The sequence below is a fragment of the Triturus cristatus genome, chromosome 5_1 (genome assembly GCF_964204655.1).
Source record: "Triturus cristatus chromosome 5_1, aTriCri1.1, whole genome shotgun sequence".
Lineage (NCBI taxonomy): Eukaryota > Metazoa > Chordata > Amphibia > Caudata > Salamandridae > Triturus > Triturus cristatus.
Window position 1 is genome coordinate 585,071,633 of NC_140587.1, and position 24,120 is coordinate 585,095,752.

Genomic DNA, 24,120 nt, shown 5'->3' on the forward strand with positions numbered 1-24,120 from the left:
CAAGTAAGGTTTCTTCTTGGCAAATAGTTCTTTGGCAAGAAGAAACCTTCCGTGAGGAGCGCTACATCGAGCCTGGAGTTGCAACAGACCCCGCAAACACAGTACCTTTGGAAGTGAAGCAAACGATGATCCACGGCATCGAGATGTCGGCGTCGAGGTCGGCGTCGATCGTGCCTCGGAGTCGGGTCAATCCGCAGCGGCGTCGAGGGATGTCGGGCCGGAGCAGCGCTCACGGCGTCGAGAAGGGCGTCGAGTCGATGCGATCAGCAGCGGCGTCGGGACAGGGTCGCTTGGAGGTGGAGCCGATACTCACTCCTCACTGGCGTCGATACCGGCGTCGAGACGGGGTCACTTGGAGCCGGGGCCGATACCCACTGCTCACTGGCGTTGCTGCTGGCGTCGATCGGGCCCAGCTGCCGGCGTCGAAGGCTCGGGACACTGGAGCCGTTACTCACGATGTCGAGCTGGATTCGGCGGCGTCGGCGGCGTCGAGACTGCAGATTTTCCCTTGTGTACTGGAAACAACACTTTCCAGCAATTCAGCAATTCAGTAGATGGTGAAGTCCTTTGGCCCTGTGACTTCAACAGGAGACTGGCACTCTTCCAGCCCTTGGAGATTTTCTAGCAAGCTTTTAGAGAGTACACACCAAGTTCCTCTCTCCTTGTTCCTTGGCAAAAATAAAGAAGCAGCTTTCAGGTTCCTCCACAGCAAAACAGCACTCTGGCAGAAAGGGGAGGCAAGTCCTTAGATCAGCAGGCTTCTTGTCCTTGGTACAGGTTTCCTTGTCAGAAGTGATCTGATTTCTTGGTTCAGGGGTCCTTCTCTTATACCCCATTTCTCCTTTGTTCCCTTTGTCCAAGCAGGGAAATTTCCCCCATCTCAGGTTTGTTGTGGGTGTTGCCAGGCAGAGGCACCTGGCCTATTCACTGAGCAGGGCAGAGTCCTCAGCCGCCCAGCAGGAGGCGGAGCCAGTATTGTCACTGGCAGGAGCAGGGCTATCAGTCGCCCAGCAGGAGGTGGAGCCAGAATTGTGTCAGGCAGGGCAGGCTACTCTTCCCTCACTCCATGTGTAAATGCCTCATTCACCCCACACTGACTCATTCAGACCTCTGGAGCCACCCAGCCCCTGACACACACACCAAACCAGCAGAGACCGGTAGATAGTTGGACAAGAAAATAGCCACTTTCTAAAAGGGCTCTTTTCAAACATAGAATTTAAAAACCATCCATCCTAAAGGGTGTGTTATTAAATTCTGAGTTCAGGGATACTAAACTCGACCTGCTACCATGCTCCCTGAGTCAGATAGATTATAATGGAGTTATTAATCAGTCTGCCCAGTCTGGCCTATTGGAGGCAGGTAGCCCTTCAATAGTGAAAAACGAAAATGGCTGTAATTCACTATTAGGTCATGCCACACACATCAGGGCATGACCTACCTTTTACCAACAATGCACCCTGCCCTAGGGCCTACCATAGAGGTGTCTGAAATGTGGCAAAGTGAAGGTTTAGAGACTTGTAAGTAGGTTTCCTTGCCAAGTCGACATGGCAGTCAGGGACTGCACGCAGGCGCTGCGGTGGCAGGCCTGAGACACATTTTACACGCTGCTTCTGTGGGTGGCACAACCAGCGCTGCAAGCCCACCAGCAGCAGTTAACTTACACACCCTTGGCACACGCAGTGCACTAGACTAGGGTCTGAACAGTAAATCAACCAGCCAATCATGGTAACATCAATCAATGTAATAATTTAACATAGGGAGCACTTGCACTGTGGCACTGATCAGCAGTGGCACAGTGCCCAAAGCAATAATCCAGCAAAAACATCGTAAAACAGAGGAGGCAAACAGAAAAAAATGGAGGAGAGACTCATGCCAATGATGCCAGGTCTAACACGTGTCCCCTCCAGCTGAAATGTGGGGAGAACTACCCTTCACCCAGGGAGTCCTCATCACTAAGGCGGAAAAATCTGGACAGACCATCAGCATTGGCGTGATCTGTACCAGGGCGGTGTTCCACCGTAAAGTCCATCCCCTGTAGGGAAATGGACCACCTCAACAGCTTTGGGTTCTCACCCCTCATCTGCATTAACCATCTGAGGGGCCTGTGGTCTGTCTGAACCCGGAAGTGAGTCCCAAACAGGTAGGGCCTTAGCTTCTTCAGCGCCCAGACCACAGCAAATGCCTCACGCTCTATCGCACTCCACCTCTGTTCCCTGGGAAGTAACCTCCGGCTGATGAAGGCTACAGGTAAGTCTCGGCCCTCCTCATTCATCTGTGCTAGAACAGCCCCCACACCATGCTCTGAAGCGTCTGTCTGGACAATGAATTCTTTTGAAAAGTCGGGTGCCTGGAGGACCGGTGCTGTACACATTGCAGTTTTCAGGGTGTCAAAGGCGTTCTGACAGGCGTCAGTCCAGATCACAAGTCTCGGCTGCTTCCTGGAAGTCAGGTGCACAATGTTGCCATACCCCTTGACAAACCTCCTGTAGTAACCCGTGAGACCCAAGAAGGCTCTCACCTGAGTCTGGGTTTTGGGCGGTTCCCAAGCCAGGATGGTATCTATCTTGGGTTGCAGGGGTCCATGTTGCCGCTCCCTACTTGGTGCCCCAAGTACACCACTGAACCCTGCCCAATCTGGCACTTACTGGCCTTGATTGTGAGGCCTGCTCTGCGCAGGGCCAACAACACTTCCTGGAGGTGGCGCAAGTGTTCCTCCCAGCTGGCGCTGAACACTGCTATATCGTCCAGGTAGGCGGCGCTGAAATCCTCCAGCCCAGCCAATACCTGGTTGACCAACCTCTGGAATGTGGCAGGGGCATTCTTCATCCCAAAGGGCATAACCCGGAACTGGTAGTGCCCATCTGGGGTGGAGAATGCAGACCTCTCTTTTGCCCCATCAGTCAAGGCGATCTGCCAGTACCCAGACGTTAGATCAAACGTACTAAGGTACCGGGCAGCCCCCAACCGATCGATGAGCTCATCAGCTCTGGGGATGGGGTGCGCGTCAGTCTTGGTGACCGAATTGAGTCCTCGGTAATCCACACAGAACCGAAGTTCTGGTGAAGCACCAGGCGCTGCAGCCTTTGGAACCAAGACCACTGGGCTGGCCCAAGGACTGCTAGAGGACTCAACCACCCCTAAGGCAAACATCTTGGAGACCTCCTCCTTGATATATGCTCTGACCTTTTCAGTCACCCTGTAGGCCTTGTGCCTCACAGGAGTGCTGTCCCCAGTGTCCACATCATGGACACACCACTGAGTGACACCAGGGATTAAGGAGAACAGATCAGGGAATTGTACCAACAGATGGCGACAATCTTGCTGCTGCTCAGGGGTCAGTGTGTCAGAGAGGACAACACCATCCACTGACCCATCTTTTTCTTTTGCACACAGGAGGTCAGGAAGAGGCTCACTCTCCTCCTCCATCCCAGCATCTGTGGCAAGGAGCATGCCCACTTCGGACCTTTCTAAGTGGGGCTTTAACCGGTTGACATGCAGGACCCTTAAGGGGTTCCTGGGAGACTTCAAGTCCACCAAGTAGGTGACATCGCTCTTTTTCTCCACAACCTCAAATGGTCCAGTCCACCTGTCCTTGAGCGCACAAGGTTCCACAGGGGCCATGACCCAAACTTTCTGACCAGGTTGAAGCTCAACCAGAGTGGCATTCTGATCGTACCACCGCTTCATCTCTTCCTGGCTGGCCTCCAGATTTGCCTGAGCAAGATCTCTGAAGCGCCGAGTCTGGTTCCTAAAGGCCAGCATGTAACTATATACATCCTGGGGAGGTTTCCTGGGAGATTGCTCCCAGCCTTCTTTAACCAGACTCAAAGGTCCTCTTACCGGGTGACCATACAAAAGCTCAAATGGGCTGAACCCTAGAGACTTCTGTGGCACCTCACGGTAAGCAAACAGCAGGCATGGCAAGAGGACGTCCCATTTACGCCTCATTGGTTCTTCAAGACCCATGATCATGCCTTTTAGGGTCCGGTTGAATCTCTCAACCAGCCCATTACCTTGAGGGTGGTAAGGAGTGGTAAACTTGTAGGTTACCCCACACTCCTTCCACAGAGACTTCATATAATTCGAAATGAAGTTGGTGCCCCGGTCTGACACCACCTCTCTGGGGAACCCCATGCGGTAGAAAACACCCATCAGTGCCCGTCCCACCACGGGGGCCGTCACTGTGCGGAGAGGGATGGCTTCCGGGTACCGGGTGGCATGGTCCACCAAGACCAGGATAAACCTGTTGCCCATGGCTGTCTTGGGGTCCAGTGGCCCCACAATGTCAATTCCCACTCGCTCAAAGGGGGTACTGATGACGGGAAAAGGTTGGAGGGGAGCCTTCTGCTTCCGCCCACTTTTCCCACTTGCCTGGCAAGTTTGACAGGTCCTACAATGGATATCTGAATCCCTTCTCATCTGGGGCCAATAAAAATGGGTGACAAGCCTGTCATAGGTCTTGTCCTGCCCCAGATGTCCAGCTAACGGAACGTCATGAGCCAACCCCAGTAGGAAGGCTCTGAAGCGCTGGGGTACCACCAGCACACGGGCTGACCCAGGCTCAGCAGCCTTAGGCTCGCTATACAGGAGGTCGTTCTCCCAGTAGATCCAATGTGATCCTGACTGATCACCTGTCGTTTGGGCTGAGGCCTGCTGCCTCATACCCACAAGAGAAGGGCACACTTTCTGCTCAGCACAAAATTCCTCCCTGGAGGGACCACCATCCTGCTGCCAATGGGTCAGCTCGGGCAGGTCTCCCAGTTCGGCCACTTGTTCTCCTGTCGGTTCCAGGGCATCCCCCTCAGGGTCTGCTCCCTCCTGGACCGCGGGAATGATGGGGGATGGTTTCCCGCGCCCCCTGCCTCTTCTCTTCACGGTTGGGACCTGGGCCGTACTTTCAGGCTCCAGGGCCCCATCAACACCCTTACTAACTGACATGGACCGGGTGGTCGCACACACCCACTCAGGCAGACCCAACATTTCCAGATGCGATTTTCTCTCCACCTTAGCCCAAGGGGAGTCCTCCAAATCATTGCCCAGGAGACAATCAACAGGCATGGCGGGCCTCACAGCAACCTGAAGAGTACCTGAGACCCCCCCCCACTCAAAAGGGACTTGAGCTACCTCACACTTACTCTGTGAGTTGTCAGCAGCTACAACGGGGTAGAATGCATGAGGGACCACCTGCTCTCTGGACACCAAGTGACACTTGACAGCTGTCACACTCGCTCCGGTGTCTCTGAGAGCTTCCACCCTATGGCCATTAATGGTCACCCACTGCCTATATTTCTTAGTGTTACTAGGCAGAGGGGTTGGAGGGACCATTTCCACGTCTCCTAAAGAGACCAGGGACATTTCTGCGGGACCCCACCCACCGGGGGCACCCATCTCATTCCCTCCCAGGGCTACACTAGCTACCTGACGAGGGGGTGCACGCGGCGGTGCATTCGAATCCTTCATGGGACACTGGGGATCATAATGACGGTGTCCCACCTGCTTACAGACATAGCAGGTCATGGGGCCCCTGTGAACAGGTTTACCTGTCGGGGCTTCTGGCTTCTTTACAGGGGGAGGCTGGGAACCCTCACCTTGGTTCCCTTGGGGATTACTTTGGGGCCCTTTCTGAAACTCCCTCTGTTTACCCCTGTCCCCCCCACTCTTCTGCTGGGGACCCTGCCCACCTTTGGCTGAGTCTCCCACTGGACCCTTGTGGACCCTGGTACTGACCCAGCGGTCTGCCTCCTCAGCAAGTTTTCTAGGGTTAGATATCTTGCTATCAACAAGGTGCTGGCGTAGCTCTGGAAAACAGTTATTAGACAAGTGCTCCCAAGCAAACAAATCATAAAGAGCATCATAACTATCAACCTTGCTACCCTTTACCCAACCATCCATGGCTCTGCAAAAAAAAGACACATATTCAACCCACGTGGTACCAGGCAACTTCTTACATTCTCTAAAGGTTTGTCTGTACTTTTCTGGAGTTAAGCCATATCTCAGCATTAAAGCATCTTTCATATGAGTATAAGACATCCTATCCTCAGCAGGAAGGCTCAACAAGGTATCTCTCCCTTCATTTGTAAAGCGGCTCCACAACCCCGTTCCCCAATCTTTCTCAGGGACCCGGTGGGCCAACAATGCTAACTCATACGCTTTAAACCATGGGTTAAGATCTTCATTCTTACTGTAATCTTTGATCACATCTTTAGGAAAATAAAACCTACTTTCTGCAGGCACAGATGGAGCGCTGCCACCAGAGGGATTCAACTCTAAACTCTTTTCTTTAAGTTCCATCTCCCTCAACATTTTCTCACGTTCAAATGCTAACTTCTCTCTCTCAAAATCTAATCTTTTGCTCTCCATTTCAGCTTCTCTCAGGCTCTTGGCTTTTTCTAATTCCAACTGCCCTCCTAATTTAAGTTTTGCCATTTCTAACTTGTACCCCCTCTCCCTCTCCCTGTCTTCTAATTCTTCAGGGGAAAGGCTCCTAGAGGACGCACTACTGCCTGGAGATGACACTGGCCCACCTGTGGGCTCTTCCTCTTCCTCTTCTTCTTCCTCTTCCGGTACCACCACCGGATCAGAGGGATTTCTGGCCTCTAACCAGGCCTTCAGCGCTTTGAGGAAGCCGTCTTTCTTAGTGACACCTGTGGTAGGAACTTTAAACTGCTTGCAAAATCCTTTTAGATCTTTTAGCGTGTAGGAATCTATCTTCTCCTTATCAAATTCCCCCACAACACTCTCCACAGGTGTAGCAGCTCCGGCATTCTCCATGGTCAAAACTGGCAGTATTTAAAAAAAATAAGCTCCAGGAAAGCGGAGAACAAAAATAGAATATCCTACCAAACAGATTGTGGCTGCGTTATGGTCTGCTTTCACTATGTAGCGTACACTAATCACTGCACATGAGTCATAAATGCAAAGTTCAATCCTCACCGCTGACCACCAATGTTAGAACCGGCGGTCTCTAGTTGGCAGAGGTATACACTTCTGACAAATAGGGACCTACCAACTCTAGTCAGGGCAAGGGGATTACACACTCAGATAACCCCTGCTACCCCCTTGGTAGCTTGGCAGAGCAGACAGGCTCATCTCAGAGGCAGTGTGTTAAGCATTTATGACCACATACAGTAATAAAGTGAATACACTACAGATGGACACGACACAGAAGTTATTATAAAAATAGTATTTTTATATAAGGCTTAGCACAAGACCAAATAACGACAAAAATATACCACAGTCTTAATAAATACTCTTTGGAAGGAAAAATAATAGTTCAAGTAAGGTTTCTTCTTGGCAAATAGTTCTTTGGCAACAATGTAACCCCCACAGGAGTCACACGACGTTGAGTCTACGATATTCCCAAGGTTCGGCGTCGACCGCGAGGAGCGCTACGTCGAGCCTGGAGTTGCAACAGACCCCACAAACACAGTACCTTTGGAAGTGAAGCAAACGATGATCCACGGCGTCGAGATGTCGGCGTCGAGGTTGGCGTCGATCGTGCCTCGGAGTCGGGTCAATCCGCAGCGGCGTCGAGGGATGTCGGGCCGGAGCAGCGCTCACGGCGTCGAGAAGGGCGTCGAGTCGATGCGATCAGCAGCGGCGTTGGGACGGGGTCGCTTGGAGGTGGAGCCGATACTCACTCCTCACTGGCGTCGATACCGGCGTCGAGACGGGGTCACTTGGAGCCGGGGCCGATACCCACTGCTCACTGGCGTTGCTGCTGGTGTCGATCGGGCCCGGCGGCCGGCGTCGAAGGCTCGGGACACTGGAGCCGTTACTCACGATGTCGAGCTGGATTCGGCGGCGTCGGCGGCGTCGAGACTGCAGATTTTCCCTTGTGTACTGGAAACAACACTTTCCAGCAATTCAGCAATTCAGTAGATGGTGAAGTCCTTTGGTCCTGTGACTTCAACAGGAGACTGGCACTCTTCCAGCCCTTGGAGATTTTCTAGCAAGCTTTTAGAGAGTACACACCAAGTTCCTCTCTCCTTGTTCCTTGGCAAAAATAAAGAAGCAGCTTTCAGGTTCCTCCACAGCAAACCAGCACTCTGGCAGAAAGGGGAGGCAAGTCCTTAGATCAGCAGGCTTCTTGTCCTTGGTACAGGTTTCCTTGTCAGAAGTGATCTGATTTCTTGGTTCAGGGGTCCTTCTCTTATACCCCATTTCTCCTTTGTTCCCTTTGTCCAAGCAGGGAAATTCCCCCCATCTCAGGTTCGTTGTGGGTGTTGCCAGGCAGAGGCACCTGGCCTATTCACTGAGCAGGGCAGAGTCCTCAGCCGCCCAGCAGGAGGCGGAGCCAGTATTGTCACTGGCAGGAGCAGGGCTATCAGTCGCCCAGCAGGAGGTGGAGCCAGAATTGTGTCAGGCAGGGCAGGCTACTCTTCCCTCACTCTATGTGTAAATGCCACATTCACCCCACACTGACTCATTCAGACCTCTGGAGCCACCCAGCCCCTGACACACACACCAGACCAGCAGAGACCGGTGGATAGTTGGACAAGAAAATAGCCACTTTCTAAAAGGGCTCTTTTCAAACATAGAATTTAAAAACCATCCATCCTAAAGGGTGTGTTATTAAATTCTGAGTTCAGGGATACTAAACTCGACCTGCTACCATGCTCCCTGAGTCAGATAGATTATAATGGAGTTAATAATCAGTCTGCCCAGTCTGGCCTATTGGAGGCAGGTAGCCCTTCAATAGTGAAAAACGAAAATGGCTGTAATTCACTATTAGGTCATGCCACACACATCAGGGCATGACCTACCTTTTACCAACAATGCACCCTGCCCTAGGGCCTACCATAGAGGTGTCTGAAATGTGGCAAAGTGAAGGTTTAGAGACTGGCAAGTAGGTTTCTTTGCCAAGTCGACATGGCAGTCAGGGACTGCACGCAGGCGCTGCGGTGGCAGGCCTGAGACACATTTTACACGCTGCTTCTGTGGGTGACACAACCAGTGCTGCAAGCCCACCAGCAGCAGTTAACTTACACGCCCTTGGCACACGCAGTGCACTAGACTAGGGTCTGAACAGTAAATCAACCAGCCAATCATGGTAACATCAATCAATGTAATAATTTAACATAGGGAGCACTTGCCCTGTGGCACTGATCAGCAGTGGCACAGTGCCCAAAGCAATAATCCAGCAAAAACATCGTAAAACAGAGGAGGCAAACAGAAAAAAATGGAGGAGAGACTCATGCCAATGATGCCAGGTCTAACACATAGTATGCTAGATCTCCAGATCCCCAAAAATATAATGACTCCTACTCTTTGATTTCCCCCTTGTTAAAGTAAAATCTCTACAGGGATCGGCTTTAGATCTGCTATTACAGGTCCAAAAGCTGTGTTTAAGTAACATCACACTAAGCTGTAAAGCCATAGTGGACCTTTTTTTTTAACGATTCAGCATCTAATCTCTAAACATCTCTAACTCTATCCTCCATTTCAATATTGTAGTCAATATCAGCAATAGGTTCAAATGAAACACTAAAATCCCCTGCTATGATGAATGAGACATTGGGGGAATCATTATACACAATACAATCTAGTTTAGACTAGGTAGGCGATTCCTTATGTAAATTCCCCACACACTTATAAATATTATATAATTTGATACAGAAACATTTAGGACCCTTACCAATCAACCCCATTATCTCAGCGCAGTCAATAGAGATTTGCTTCACAGACAGATTTCTAACAACCCACACCCAAATTAAAATTCCACCCTTCCTTCTTCCCGCCCTCTAGGGAATTGCTTTGACACTATAATTAGCACACCCATTTATTACCACTGGGGAAAATGACCTAGTCTCCTGCAACATGATGATATCAAAACAGTTAATAAAGTCAATCCAGTCAGGAGCTTCCAGTTTGCCCCTCAGCCCTGTAATATTCCAAGATAAAATTGACAGTTCAGATACGAAGTCTGGGGTAGAAAACAGGGGCTAGTGTAATGGTTAGTAGGAAGATGTTTCCATCTCCAGTGTTCATATTATGAGGGAGCCAGGTTTCTCCAGATGGTACTGTACAACAAGCGTTAGGGGGGGGGTGATAGGTTCCTTCACTGTTGTGGCATCTTTCTCAGATGCTCCCACTGTGGATCTCACTCTTCCTAGAGTTGGAATCCTCATCTTAAACTGGATTTTGGACGGTGATATTTGCTAAGGTATTGTGTGCTTTGTGTTGTATCCTCATGTCGGGGATACTAGAGAGCGTTATATAAATAAATACATATTTTTATAACTACTCTGTGGTTCGCCTTTCATTTAATTGATACTAAAGGTGATACTCTGGTAAAACAAGCTGCTTTACATTCCTTCCAGACTAAGCCTGAAGGCTGCTCTCCACAGCTACCACTAGGATAGCTTTCTAAAGGTTATCTTTGACCTCACACATCATAAGGGTCGTTTGAACTGGTGCAAGGTGCCCACTTTAATCAGTGGACAGCATATACCAGGCCAACTTCTCACATTGGCCAATGAAATTGTCCTTGCCTCCAGATTCATTAGCCCATTAACCGGGGCCTGTCCATTTAAAATTAAGTTTATAGTGTCTAGATTTGGGTTGGCCCCCTCTACGCGAGATACTGAAATAACATGCATTTAAGGTTACCGGATTCTCAAGTTGTTGACTCTCTGGTTGCAAGTCTGGTGCGGAGAGCCTCACTGTAAGATGAGGTCGTCATTAAGGATTCTACAGATAAGACCCTTTACTGAAGAAAGCTTATTTTGAATCAAATTTGGCTCTTATGATTTGTATCTAGGGGGCCCATAGTGCTCAAGCGTTAATATCAGATTTCAAGAATCTCTTCAAAGCAACTGCAGAATGGAATGTTATGCTTTTCTGGAGAAGCTGAAGACAGACAGAGGGTCTATATGATGTTTTGTTTCATGTTGTCAGAGCATCAGCCTTGGCAGAAGGAGAAGTAGTTTCAGCCCATATAAATCTTCTGTTGAAGGACTGTCATACTGATGCATCACCTAAATCAGCATTTTTTCTTATGCCTTTTCAAGGAGTTTCTGTTTGAGGTCTGGGGTTGGAGGAAAGAAAGCAGTGTGTGTTTAAAGAAAGTAAAAATTTCTCTTCCTTCAGCCAACCGCAACAACAATCATCAACAGTTTTCAACAGAAAGATCCTCTTCAAGAAAACAACAATTTTCTCAGTCCTGCAAGCAAAGGCTTCTCCAGTTGACGTCAGCATAAAATAGAAGCAAATTTCCATAGGGAAGCAAACGCTGGTCTGACTATGTTGAGAATAAGCTAAGCTTTCAGGCTAGAGGTCAAATCTGCCACTTCCTGGAAGCTTGGGAACAATCTATCTCAGACACCTGGGTACTTCAAATAATTCAAGATGGATATTAAATAAACTTTACAACTCTTCATCCAGAAATGGAAATCGGAAAGGCATCTTGTGTGACATGTCTAGAACAGAGAACTTATTTGTATTTATCTCTCCAAGATCTTCAAAACAAGAGATCAGTCTTTCCAATGCTAGAGAAAGAGAGAGAAATGTGAATTTATTCCATCATTTTGCTTTTTGAAAATTTCAGAAGGCGAGGGATTTGAACATTTTGAATCATTGAGTGAAGTCAGTTCCATTTAAGATTGAGTTCTTTAAGAGATCATTCGGCTATCTATAGGCAGCTTCAAGCTAACTGTGCACCTGATAGATGTATACTTTCACATTCTAATGCCCCAACACTTCAGGCGTTTCTAAGGTTTTGTATTCAGAACGGCCATTCTCAGTTTTGTGTACTACCTTCTGCCTAAAATCAGAACCACTAGTCTTCACTAATATGATGGTTTCCTTGATTGCCTTTCTTCATCTACCAGACTGCCATCTTTACCCATACCCAGACAACTGGTTCATTCATGGTCCGTCAAATGTTCAGACATTTCAGAAACTGAAAACAGTTCAGAGCTGCTTAAGCTTAACATGGTTTCCTTCTTAACTGGTATAAAGTTCAAACTTCATTCCAAGATTTGATCTGTATGGGAGCAAGGTTCAGAACAGATCTGGATATAGTGTTTCTTCCCAAACATCTACGTTCTAACCATCATCAATTGGTTCCATCCCTTTTAAAAATGCCTCATGCACTGATACATCTTTGCCAAAGACTGCAGAGTCCTATAGTGCTATGCATACTTATGGTCCCTCAGGCTGTTGTATCTTCACATGTATTGGACACCCGCCTCTCCAGTGTTCGAGGCTCTGGTGTTTGTCTCGGCTCAAGTAAACAAGCTGTGCAATGATGGTTGAATCCAATCAACATGTCAAGGGGTCTTCCTCTTCTCCAGGCAACACTGTAGTGGTAACAGATGAATGTTCCCACAGATGACGAGGCACATTGAAGGAACAGTTGGTGCCGTGGTATTGGTCTGTGGTAGAAGGAGCCCATTCATCCAATTGAGGGAGTTGATACAGTGCCTTAAATTGTTTCCATACTCTAGTTCAAAGGAAGCATGTTCTAGTAAGGCTGGAAAGTATGGTAACACGCCAGACCAGCAGAGACCGGTGGATAGTTGGACAAGAAAATAGCCACTTTCTAAAAGGGCTCTTTTCAAACATAGAATTTAAAAACCATCCATCCTAAAGGGTGTGTTATTAAATTCTGAGTTCAGGGATACTAAACTCGACCTGCTACCATGCTCCCTGAGTCAGATAGATTATAATGGAGTTAATAATCAGTCTGCCCAGTCTGGCCTATTGGAGGCAGGTAGCCCTTCAATAGTGAAAAACGAAAATGGCTGTAATTCACTATTAGGTCATGCCACACACATCAGGGCATGACCTACCTTTTACCAACAATGCACCCTGCCCTAGGGCCTACCATAGAGGTGTCTGAAATGTGGCAAAGTGAAGGTTTAGAGACTGGCAAGTAGGTTTCTTTGCCAAGTCGACATGGCAGTCAGGGACTGCACGCAGGCGCTGCGGTGGCAGGCCTGAGACACATTTTACACGCTGCTTCTGTGGGTGACACAACCAGTGCTGCAAGCCCACCAGCAGCAGTTAACTTACACGCCCTTGGCACACGCAGTGCACTAGACTAGGGTCTGAACAGTAAATCAACCAGCCAATCTTGGTAACATCAATCAATGTAATAATTTAACATAGGGAGCACTTGCACTGTGGCACTGATCAGCAGTGGCACAGTGCCCAAAGCAATAATCCAGCAAAAACATCGTAAAACAGAGGAGGCAAACAGAAAAAAATGGAGGAGAGACTCATGCCAATGATGCCAGGTCTAACACATAGTATGCTAGATCTCCAGATCCCCAAAAATATAATGACTCCTACTCTTTGATTTCCCCCTTGTTAAAGTAAAATCTCTACAGGGATCGGCTTTAGATCTGCTATTACAGGTCCAAAAGCTGTGTTTAAGTAACATCACACTAAGCTGTAAAGCCATAGTGGACCTTTTTTTTTAACGATTCAGCATCTAATCTCTAAACATCTCTAACTCTATCCTCCATTTCAATATTGTAGTCAATATCAGCAATAGGTTCAAATGAAACACTAAAATCCCCTGCTATGATGAATGAGACATTGGGGGAATCATTATACACAATACAATCTAGTTTAGACTAGGTAGGCGATTCCTTATGTAAATTCCCCACACACTTATAAATATTATATAATTTGATACAGAAACATTTAGGACCCTTACCAATCAACCCCATTATCTCAGCGCAGTCAATAGAGATTTGCTTCACAGACAGATTTCTAACAACCCACACCCAAATTAAAATTCCACCCTTCCTTCTTCCCGCCCTCTAGGGAATTGCTTTGACACTATAATTAGCACACCCATTTATTACCACTGGGGAAAATGACCTAGTCTCCTGCAACATGATGATATCAAAACAGTTAATAAAGTCAATCCAGTCAGGAGCTTCCAGTTTGCCCCTCAGCCCTGTAATATTCCAAGATAAAATTGACAGTTCAGATACGAAGTCTGGGGTAGAAAACAGGGGCTAGTGTAATGGTTAGTAGGAAGATGTTTCCATCTCCAGTGTTCATATTATGAGGGAGCCAGGTTTCTCCAGATGGTACTGTACAACAAGCGTTAGGGGGGGGGTGATAGGTTCCTTCACTGTTGTGGCATCTTTCTCAGATGCTCCCACTGTGGATCTCACTCTTCCTAGAGTTGGAATCCTCATCTTAAACTGGATTTTGGACGGTGATATTTGCTAAGGTATTGTGTGCTTTGTGTTGTATCCTCATGTCGGGGATACTAGAGAGCGTTATATAAATAAATACATATTTTTATAACTACTCTGTGGTTCGCCTTTCATTTAATTGATACTAAAGGTGATACTCTGGTAAAACAAGCTGCTTTACATTCCTTCCAGACTAAGCCTGAAGGCTGCTCTCCACAGCTACCACTAGGATAGCTTTCTAAAGGTTATCTTTGACCTCACACATCATAAGGGTCGTTTGAACTGGTGCAAGGTGCCCACTTTAATCAGTGGACAGCATATACCAGGCCAACTTCTCACATTGGCCAATGAAATTGTCCTTGCCTCCAGATTCATTAGCCCATTAACCGGGGCCTGTCCATTTAAAATTAAGTTTATAGTGTCTAGATTTGGGTTGGCCCCCTCTACGCGAGATACTGAAATAACATGCATTTAAGGTTACCGGATTCTCAAGTTGTTGACTCTCTGGTTGCAAGTCTGGTGCGGAGAGCCTCACTGTAAGATGAGGTCGTCATTAAGGATTCTACAGATAAGACCCTTTACTGAAGAAAGCTTATTTTGAATCAAATTTGGCTCTTATGATTTGTATCTAGGGGGCCCATAGTGCTCAAGCGTTAATATCAGATTTCAAGAATCTCTTCAAAGCAACTGCAGAATGGAATGTTATGCTTTTCTGGAGAAGCTGAAGACAGACAGAGGGTCTATATGATGTTTTGTTTCATGTTGTCAGAGCATCAGCCTTGGCAGAAGGAGAAGTAGTTTCAGCCCATATAAATCTTCTGTTGAAGGACTGTCATACTGATGCATCACCTAAATCAGCATTTTTTCTTATGCCTTTTCAAGGAGTTTCTGTTTGAGGTCTGGGGTTGGAGGAAAGAAAGCAGTGTGTGTTTAAAGAAAGTAAAAATTTCTCTTCCTTCAGCCAACCGCAACAACAATCATCAACAGTTTTCAACAGAAAGATCCTCTTCAAGAAAACAACAATTTTCTCAGTCCTGCAAGCAAAGGCTTCTCCAGTTGACGTCAGCATAAAATAGAAGCAAATTTCCATAGGGAAGCAAACGCTGGTCTGACTATGTTGAGAATAAGCTAAGCTTTCAGGCTAGAGGTCAAATCTGCCACTTCCTGGAAGCTTGGGAACAATCTATCTCAGACACCTGGGTACTTCAAATAATTCAAGATGGATATTAAATAAACTTTACAACTCTTCATCCAGAAATGGAAATCGGAAAGGCATCTTGTGTGACATGTCTAGAACAGAGAACTTATTTGTATTTATCTCTCCAAGATCTTCAAAACAAGAGATCAGTCTTTCCAATGCTAGAGAAAGAGAGAGAAATGTGAATTTATTCCATCATTTTGCTTTTTGAAAATTTCAGAAGGCGAGGGATTTGAACATTTTGAATCATTGAGTGAAGTCAGTTCCATTTAAGATTGAGTTCTTTAAGAGATCATTCGGCTATCTATAGGCAGCTTCAAGCTAACTGTGCACCTGATGGATGTATACTTTCACATTCTAATGCCCCAACACTTCAGGCGTTTCTAAGGTTTTGTATTCAGAACGGCCATTCTCAGTTTTGTGTACTACCTTCTGCCTAAAATCAGAACCACTAGTCTTCACTAATATGATGGTTTCCTTGATTGCCTTTCTTCATCTACCAGACTGCCATCTTTACCCATACCCAGACAACTGGTTCATTCATGGTCCGTCAAATGTTCAGACATTTCAGAAACTGAAAACAGTTCAGAGCTGCTTAAGCTTAACATGGTTTCCTTCTTAACTGGTATAAAGTTCAAACTTCATTCCAAGATTTGATCTGTATGGGAGCAAGGTTCAGAACAGATCTGGATATAGTGTTTCTTCCCAAACATCTACGTTCTAACCATCATCAATTGGTTCCATCCCTTTTAAAAATGCCTCATGCACTGATACATCTTTGCCAAAGACTGCAGAGTCCTATAGTGCTATGCATACTTATGGTCCCTCAGGCTGTTGTATCTTCACATGTATTGGACACCCGCCTCTCCAGTGTTCGAGGCTCTGGTGTTTGTCTCGGCTCAAGTAAACAAGCTGTGCAATGATGGTTGAATCCAATCAACATGTCAAGGGGTCTTCCTCTTCTCCAGGCAACACTGTAGTGGTAACAGATGAATGTTCCCACAGATGACGAGGCACATTGAAGGAACAGTTGGTGCCGTGGTATTGGTCTGTGGTAGAAGGAGCCCATTCATCCAATTGAGGGAGTTGATACAGTGCCTTAAATTGTTTCCATACTCTAGTTCAAAGGAAGCATGTTCTAGTAAGGCTGGAAAGTATGGTAACAATCTGTTATGTAAATGGTCAAGGAAGGAATTGAAACCAGTTCTTTAACTACCGTTATTATCTCTGAAGACAACTCACATATTATTTACTTACATACTCATTTACGTACCCTTCCAATTTTGAGATAAGCATCAAGAGGTTTGGAACTCTATTTATGAACCTTTATGATTTCCAGATTTTGGGACCCCATTTCTGGATCTTTTTGAATTCCAGATCAATGTCCAAAGTCTTTGGGTTTGCTCTCGCTATTCAGTGAAGAGTGCATGGGGATTTAGTACTCTGACAACTGAGTGATATAATGTGCCATTGCATGCCTTCTTTCACTTCCCATTACTTCCTAGGTTGTTGAACAAGAGCCGAAAGGAGTTGGGGTAGCTCCTTTTTGTCCTTTGAGGTCTTGATTCCCACTGTTGCAGCCCCTAGTGATTTCTTCAGCTACTGTATTTTCCTCTGGATCCCTCTCCTCTATGTCTCTTCCACCCTCTTCTAAAGCACCTATCTATGTTGATTTAGAGGTTGAGAGGAAAGGTTTGCAAAAAAAGGGTTCCCTTACCACTTATCAGAGACTGTTCAAACATCTTGTACACCTCTCACATTAAAATGCTATACTCAGCATTGGGGGCAGGGTCTTTCAGTGATGTACGTGTCACATTCCATTTCTACATTAAAGTGTGGATTTCCATCTATCTAGCATTTTATATGGGATGATTTTTCAACAAATCTCTCAATTACCACCTTTAGGGCACAGTGAGCAGCTTTCTGAGCCTTAAGGTACCCGCAGGATAATCTAAAAGATGTCAACGCTCTGACATCCTGTCTACTAAAATGTTTCTCTCAAGTCATCCGGTGTTTAATCTTTAACCACTCCATTAGATTTAGCTTTCGTTCTGCGGGCTTTACAGAAGCATTCATTTGAGACTCTGGAATCTGTTGATTTTGAATTTCTTCACAATGAAGAACCTTGTTATTGGTGGTGACTTTGGCACAAGGAATAGGAGAGCTGGGAGTCTTGTTCTGTAGGGCTCCTTTTCATTTAGTTTTGAGAATGAGGTGATCCTTAGACCAAATTCAAACTTTCCTCCTAAAAATTCTCCCTCCATTGAATCATGTACAGAACCCTATCTTTGACAGCTTTCTATTCCTCTCCTTATTTTGAGGAATTACTTCTGCATCTAATGAATGATAGGAGAGCTCTTCTGATATGTTTTGACAGAAGCCACTCTTCCAGAAAAACTGGCTACCTACTTGTTACTTATGACACTGCAGGCCAAGGCAAGAAAGCTACAACTGTGTTAATCAATAGATGGAGTGAATCTGCAATAGTGTTGACATATTCTATGTGTGATATACCCCTTGTCAGATGGCATCCAAGGAAGGCCCACTAGCATATGAGCAGATTCTTGAGGAGAGATTAGGGATGTTCCATTGGTATAAATTCACAGAGCATGTTCAAATACCGTTGTGCATCATTACATACTTCAAAGCTTTGGCAATGATGAAAAGAACTTTAGTGCAGAAGTACTGAATTCTATTTTGTCATAACGATCAAAAATATTCATCAGATCACATAGTGTTGCATAGAGCTCACAGTCTAATATGCATTTTTTGGCTAAAGCCGGAGTCCGGTCTTACTTTGATATTCCTCATAAGTAATAACTGGGATGAGAACAAAGGCTGTAGAGATATTACCCTGAATTCAGTATAAGGGGACAGGGAGACATGGTGCATGAGAACAAGAGTGATGAACGCATCGTACAATTGTAAAGCAACATAAACATCTAGGTTTAGTCCACAGCTTGGACCACTGAGGATTTCATGCACTGACAAAATGAATGAAGTCGTTACCATTAAGTAGACTGAGATAGCTGAAATAAACAACCCACATACCACTCTCTTGAAGGTCAATGAACTGTGTCAAAAAGCCCTCAACCTATTATCACCGCATTTGATGATGCTACTCTGGGACTCGACAGGTCACACAACCGCTCAAGCATTCTCAGACACCTTCACCTCTCAAGAGCCTAATGTGGACCATCATGCACTTGCCAACTACCGTTGCCTCTCTGACCTCACATGCCTCGCTAAAGTATGATTCAAGGGTAAATATTCAATTTTCAGCCAACTTGGGACAGAGCAAACTCCTAAGTTTCACTTTCATCATAGGCATCCATAAAAATGTGCTCATTTTTCCACGTCAGGGTCAGACATGCACTCTGATGCTTCTTGACTTCTCACTAGCATTGAGCACAAAATTCTGCTGAACTGGATTGTAAACAACTGCAGTATTGGTAAAAAGCCTTCCTATAGATTTGCCTTTTCGGCAAATAGGTCTCATCCGGTGTGGCTTGACTCCTACTCATCCATTGTATGTATTTATGTTTGCCTACCTATAGTTTTGCTAAAGTGTGAACCTAGCCAAAAAGCAGCAGACTACTGTCATTGGGAAAAACAAGCATAACTTTAAAGAGTAAGAGGAGATGGAGCCAGGTTGAGGATGGTGAATGCATTGCCAGAAACATCAGCTCTAGTACCCTAGAAAGACCAACTCTGTCTCCACTGCTCTTCAACAATTCCGTTGCACTGTTTGCAAACAGCTTACAGAGCTTAAGGGCCTTATTACGATTACAGCGGTCGATCGGACTGGTGGTCCACCCGCCATCTTCTGACTAACAGAACCACTGCTGCCGCCAGGGATCTGCATCCCTGGTGGTCATGCAGCGTTATGAGGCTGGTAATATGCTGGTGGTGCCTCTGTGGCACCACCAAGCATATTACTAGTTTCCTCAGCGCCACAGTTTTCATGTTGGTGAGACTACCATGAAAAGTGTGGTAATGAGGAAACTAAGGGAAGACAACAGGGTCCTCGCCAGAGGATGCATGCAGGGGGGCACATGGTGTGCCTCCCTGTATGCATGCACACCCAGTTCCTGCAGGGCATGGACTTAACAGCCCATGCCCTGCAGGAACATGCAATGGCGTTCCCATTGCTGTGCTGTGCTCAGGCTCATATGAGCCTTAAAACTGCACTGCCATGGGTCAGCCGCCGCAGTGTCTCTTTATGGGTTTTGCAGTCTTGGAGCGAGGCGCTGGCATGCCGGCCCACATGAAGACCGCCAAACTCATTATAAGGCCCTTAGCATGGCTTGATGCATGAATGCTAGGGACACCCGAATTCCCACCATATTTGCCATTAAACCAGGGGATTACCACTAAGGGCCTAATTACGAGTCTGGCAGTCCAAGGACCACCAGACCTGGGGGGTATGGCGGGGGTGGTCCAGCCACTGCTGCACCTATGGTCTGACCGCCCAATTACAACTTTGGCGGTCGGACCATCATTGCACGGCTGCAACCACCAGGGAACCACCATTCCCTGGTGGTGGCACAGAGGTCAGGGACTCAGTAATATGCTGGTGGTGCTTCTGTGGCACCACCATGCATATTACGAGTTTCAGGACTGCTAACAGTGTCATGGAGATCTTAACTTCATGAAAAGGCTGGCAGTCCTGAAATAAAGGGTGCCCTACCGGGCCCCCTATTACCCATGTGCATGCGGATGCATGCGGGGGGCACAATATGAGCCCCCCTGTGGGCATGCACCCTAGTTCCTGCACAGCATGCACTTTACAGTCCATGCCGTGCAGCAACTGTTTTTGGTGTTCCTATTGAAGTGCCCATTTCCAGAGGCACCGCCTTGGAACCACCAAAAAAAGCCCGCCAGACACAAGGAAACTCGTAAACTGGTGGGTGGTGCACACATGGGTTTGGTGGTGCGGGAGTTGGACACCGGTTATTTGCGGTCTGCTCCTGCACAGCCAAACTCGTAATCAGGCCCTAAGTTAGTGGATCACCTGTAAGTGGTCATACCTGGATGCACCACACACTGTCTCTATCCTAACACTCATTAGACTGGGATCTTACTGTTTGGACCTGGAAATACATTCCGTTTTCCCATTAGACTGGCATCAATTCATGGCTCCACCACCAACATCTTCTCAACATCCCTGCAACCTAAGTGTTGCAGATGCTAACATATCAATGATGCTGCATGCCAGTAATGCCACAAAAGGTGTTTTTACCACTTATGTTGTTCGAGCTACACCTGCCCCAAATGACTGTTTTGCCGTGGTTCTCTAAAATGGTGATTTCCAGAAGTGATTGCTGCCGCACAACTTACGGCACTCGTCCTGTCAGGTCTATATACAAACTGAAAAGACTGCAATATCATTGACCTCGCGTCTACAGATGAGTTCACCCCTGCACTGCTGTGGCTGTTTTGGCCTCGACTAAACAAAGGAATTAGATTAAGACATTAAACCCCTTTTACAAGGCCGTTCACAGTCCAGCGCCGTACTAAGGGCTGATTTAGAGTTTGGCGGACCCGTTAATCTGTCACAAACGTGACAAATATCCAGTCAGGGGCATAACACAAGCCCCTGCAGCTCCTGCAGCCACTGCGACACAGAGTCCCCCACACCATCAGGGGTCCCGAAGACCCTTCAGGAGGCCCCGTTCAAGCCAAAGTCAATCAATGTCTGTGAGATATGTGAAAATCAGGGGCCCCTCAACACTTTCAACACCATTTAGCATTATGCCACTGTATTCAGTCCGCCATACTACTAGTGCCATAGGATTTAATGCACTTGCAGTACAGTGGATGGGATACTCATCACGTTTGTAATGGAGTAACTCATTCACCGAGCTCCAAATCAGGTTCTAAGTTGCCAAATTACTGTCACCAGACGTCCAGCTAGAGCTCACGGTCAGACACCCAAACCAGAGCATCCATACATTGGTCAAATGTTTTGGTGGTAAACCATTGGCTGTTCAAGGCTTGACGTGGTAGAGCTCGCTTCCTCTACTACATAGATGGCAATTATTTTAGAAAGTACATGCCTGGTCCTGGCCTATAGGGGGCACTATCACCATAAAAAGGCAGTAAATACACGAGCAATGTTCTCTATTTTGACAACACTACTTCTAGAGGTTAGTAGGAAAAACCATCACTGGAGAAGGATATTTCACTTCTTTGTGCTTCTCCCTGGAACAGTGTGCTGAACAGTGTGCTGAACAGTGTGCTGAACAGTGTGCTTTTACTGCCTTCTGTGAGTGGCTCATTCTTGGCGCCCAAGCCCCAAATACCCGCAGACATATTTCTGATCGGGGAGAGGATGTGGCCTTACGGCGTCGACTCGACATCCTGTGATTCTGAGCAAATCACATAATCTCCCCACGCCTACCAACAATGAATGTGACCGTGTGTACCTTCAGCGATGCTCACGTAAAGCGCTCAAATACCTTCGGTGGAGTTCGTGCTAAATTAAATTGCAAGAAAACACAATTATCATAATTCTGGGTCAAATGTATGCGTGTATCTTAAAACATGCACAGAACATAGTCACAGGACTCCTGAAAAAGGTCACATTAACATGCAATGAACAAAGTAACACATGAAATTCTCTTTTGAGAATTCATCAGTTCATTATATTGAGAGAAATGCACATATCGCGCGTGAGCATTTTATAGGAGAGTAGATTCGCATATTTAGGTAAGTAATAGAAACCCCCTCTTCACTGGGCAGACAGACACTACTCTTTTCCATTCCCAAAAGAAAGGACCAGAGAGAGAGAGGCAGAGATAGAGGGCAGGAAAGGAAGAGTGTGTGTGTGTGGGGGGGGGGGGGGGGGGGTATGTGTGTTTGTATGGTTGTAAGACTGAAATTATATGAATGCAGATTGATATCGTTTGTAATTCTCGTTACAGGCCTGCCTGCCTATTGCTTGTTCAGTTCTATAAGACAACTTTTGTTAACAACTTTAGTCTTTAAATTGTTCTTAACGTTTTAAAAAAAAAAAAAAACTCGCTGCAGACACTAGAACTGGTGTGTGTTTTAGGAAATAATAGGCCATAATTTACACACATTTTTTTTTTACCAAAAGTGTTTTAATACACAATTGGTATATTCAATTATGATCACCTAACCTGGATTCATTTGCATTAATTTCGAGCCTGAAAATCACTCGTAAATCACAACACCACGTGCCCAACTTATTGAGACACATGACTGGCAGCAAACGGTTTAACACATAATAATGCCCACAAACCGCCCGGAAGAGACAGGGTGGCCATTGTCGGTGTCGCCTCGGCCTACCTGGAATATGTCGCTGGCACACTTCCTGCACAGGTTGTGCTGGCACGGGAGGATGACCACCGGTTTGCTGAACATCTCCAGGCAGATGGGGCAGATCAGCTGCTTCTCCAGGTTATCCATGGTTTGCTGCTCTTTGGTCAGGGAATTGTAATTCAGAGAGGTGCTCATCTCCTTGAAGTTTCCAGGGTCTGGAACCTCAGAAAATGCGTGAGGCTCACCAGTTCCGGGTTGGCTTCCTTAAAATAATTCCAGGGCTCGCGCGATCAAGTGTCCTTTGAGCTCCTTCGGCTGAGGGTATTGTGCAGAGGCTGGGTCGAGAGGCCTGCGGGGTCTTTTTTTAGCCCCGGGGCGTCACGGGTTGCCATGCTGACTTGCCCATATATGAAAGTGACATCAGATGGAGCCTGGCAGCTGGCTGACCGCAGGGTTGAATGGCCCGCATTCCTGCTAGAGGCGTCTGGCAGCGGAATCTGACAAGCGCATAAGTGCCCCTCTGACGTGGCACGCAACTGTTAAAGTGGCCTGCGGGGTCGCTGGTTCCTTGCCCTCGTCCCCTGGTTGCCTCGCGCCGTGCCCTCGTGCCCTTGTTGCCTCGCGCCCTGGTTGCCCCGCGCCGTGCCCTGGTTGCTTCGCTCTTTGCCCTCTTCCGGAGCAAGAACTGAAACTCCGCAACAACTTGCTTTTCTACAGGCATTTACTGTTCTCTGCCTTTTATATCTATACATGTCAGATCCTACTCTTACCAGATATAGTGGCTCTCACGTTAAAGACCTAGGAAGGCTGAAAGGCTGAGTCGGTATGGCCACATTTCAACATCTTCACATTAGGTTAACAACTATCTCTCTAGCGTAGCATACGTAAATAAATAGGGTAGAAGACGAACGAAACCCACAGGTCGCACCCACCCAAAGCACGCTGGGAGTTGTGGCAGAGTGAGTGCTTCCCAGCTGCTGAAGGTTGGACGTGGACCAGCGTTGACAGCGAAGTGAGTCGTCCCTGCTGGGAGACCTTCTTACACATTAGCCCGTCCAAGACTCAGCAGGTTGGCTCAGCTCATGGGCGGGATGAGAACTGGAGATTACAGCTACAAGCCGTTCAAGACTGCTTTGTGTAGTGTCCTGCTGGACACGTTCTAGTGTTCAGCCTTGTGCTGTACCCACTCTGAAAACCCACCCATCACAGGCGTCACCAGTCAGGTGACCCTGCTAATAACAGGGGCCGGTGCAGGTGCCCTAGGCCAGTTACCAGAAACATAACTATGTGTTGCTGTGTCTTATTCCTCAGTATGTGTGACTAGTGCCCAACAACATAACACTTTGTAAGCGTGGCTTTGGCTGCCTTGTCTCCCTTCCTCAGGCTGACACTCCACTTTGTAAACACTTGGACAGCTCGTTTTCCTCATCCTGTGAACCTTCCTTAGATCTTAATTCACTATGTTGGAGCTTCAGC

At 46.9% G+C, this 24,120-nt stretch overlaps 1 protein-coding gene across 5 annotated transcripts in view; it reads right to left on the reverse strand.

Moving 5' to 3' along the window:
* TRIM55 (tripartite motif containing 55) overlaps positions 1 to 22,995 on the reverse strand; it is a 604,973-nt gene extending 581,978 nt beyond the window's left edge. For 4 of the 5 annotated variants that reach the window (XM_085605523.1, XM_085605520.1, XM_085605524.1 and 1 more), the window contains exon 1: positions 22,672 to 22,994. In XM_085605523.1, coding sequence (XP_085461649.1) covers positions 22,672 to 22,839 — 168 coding nt within the window. In that variant the 5' untranslated portion in view covers positions 22,840 to 22,994. Of the gene's footprint in view, positions 1 to 22,671 lie in introns of all 5 variants that reach the window. The other variant, XM_085605521.1, reaches the window with a different exon arrangement.
* Between the last annotated feature and the right edge of the window lie 1,125 nt (positions 22,996 to 24,120).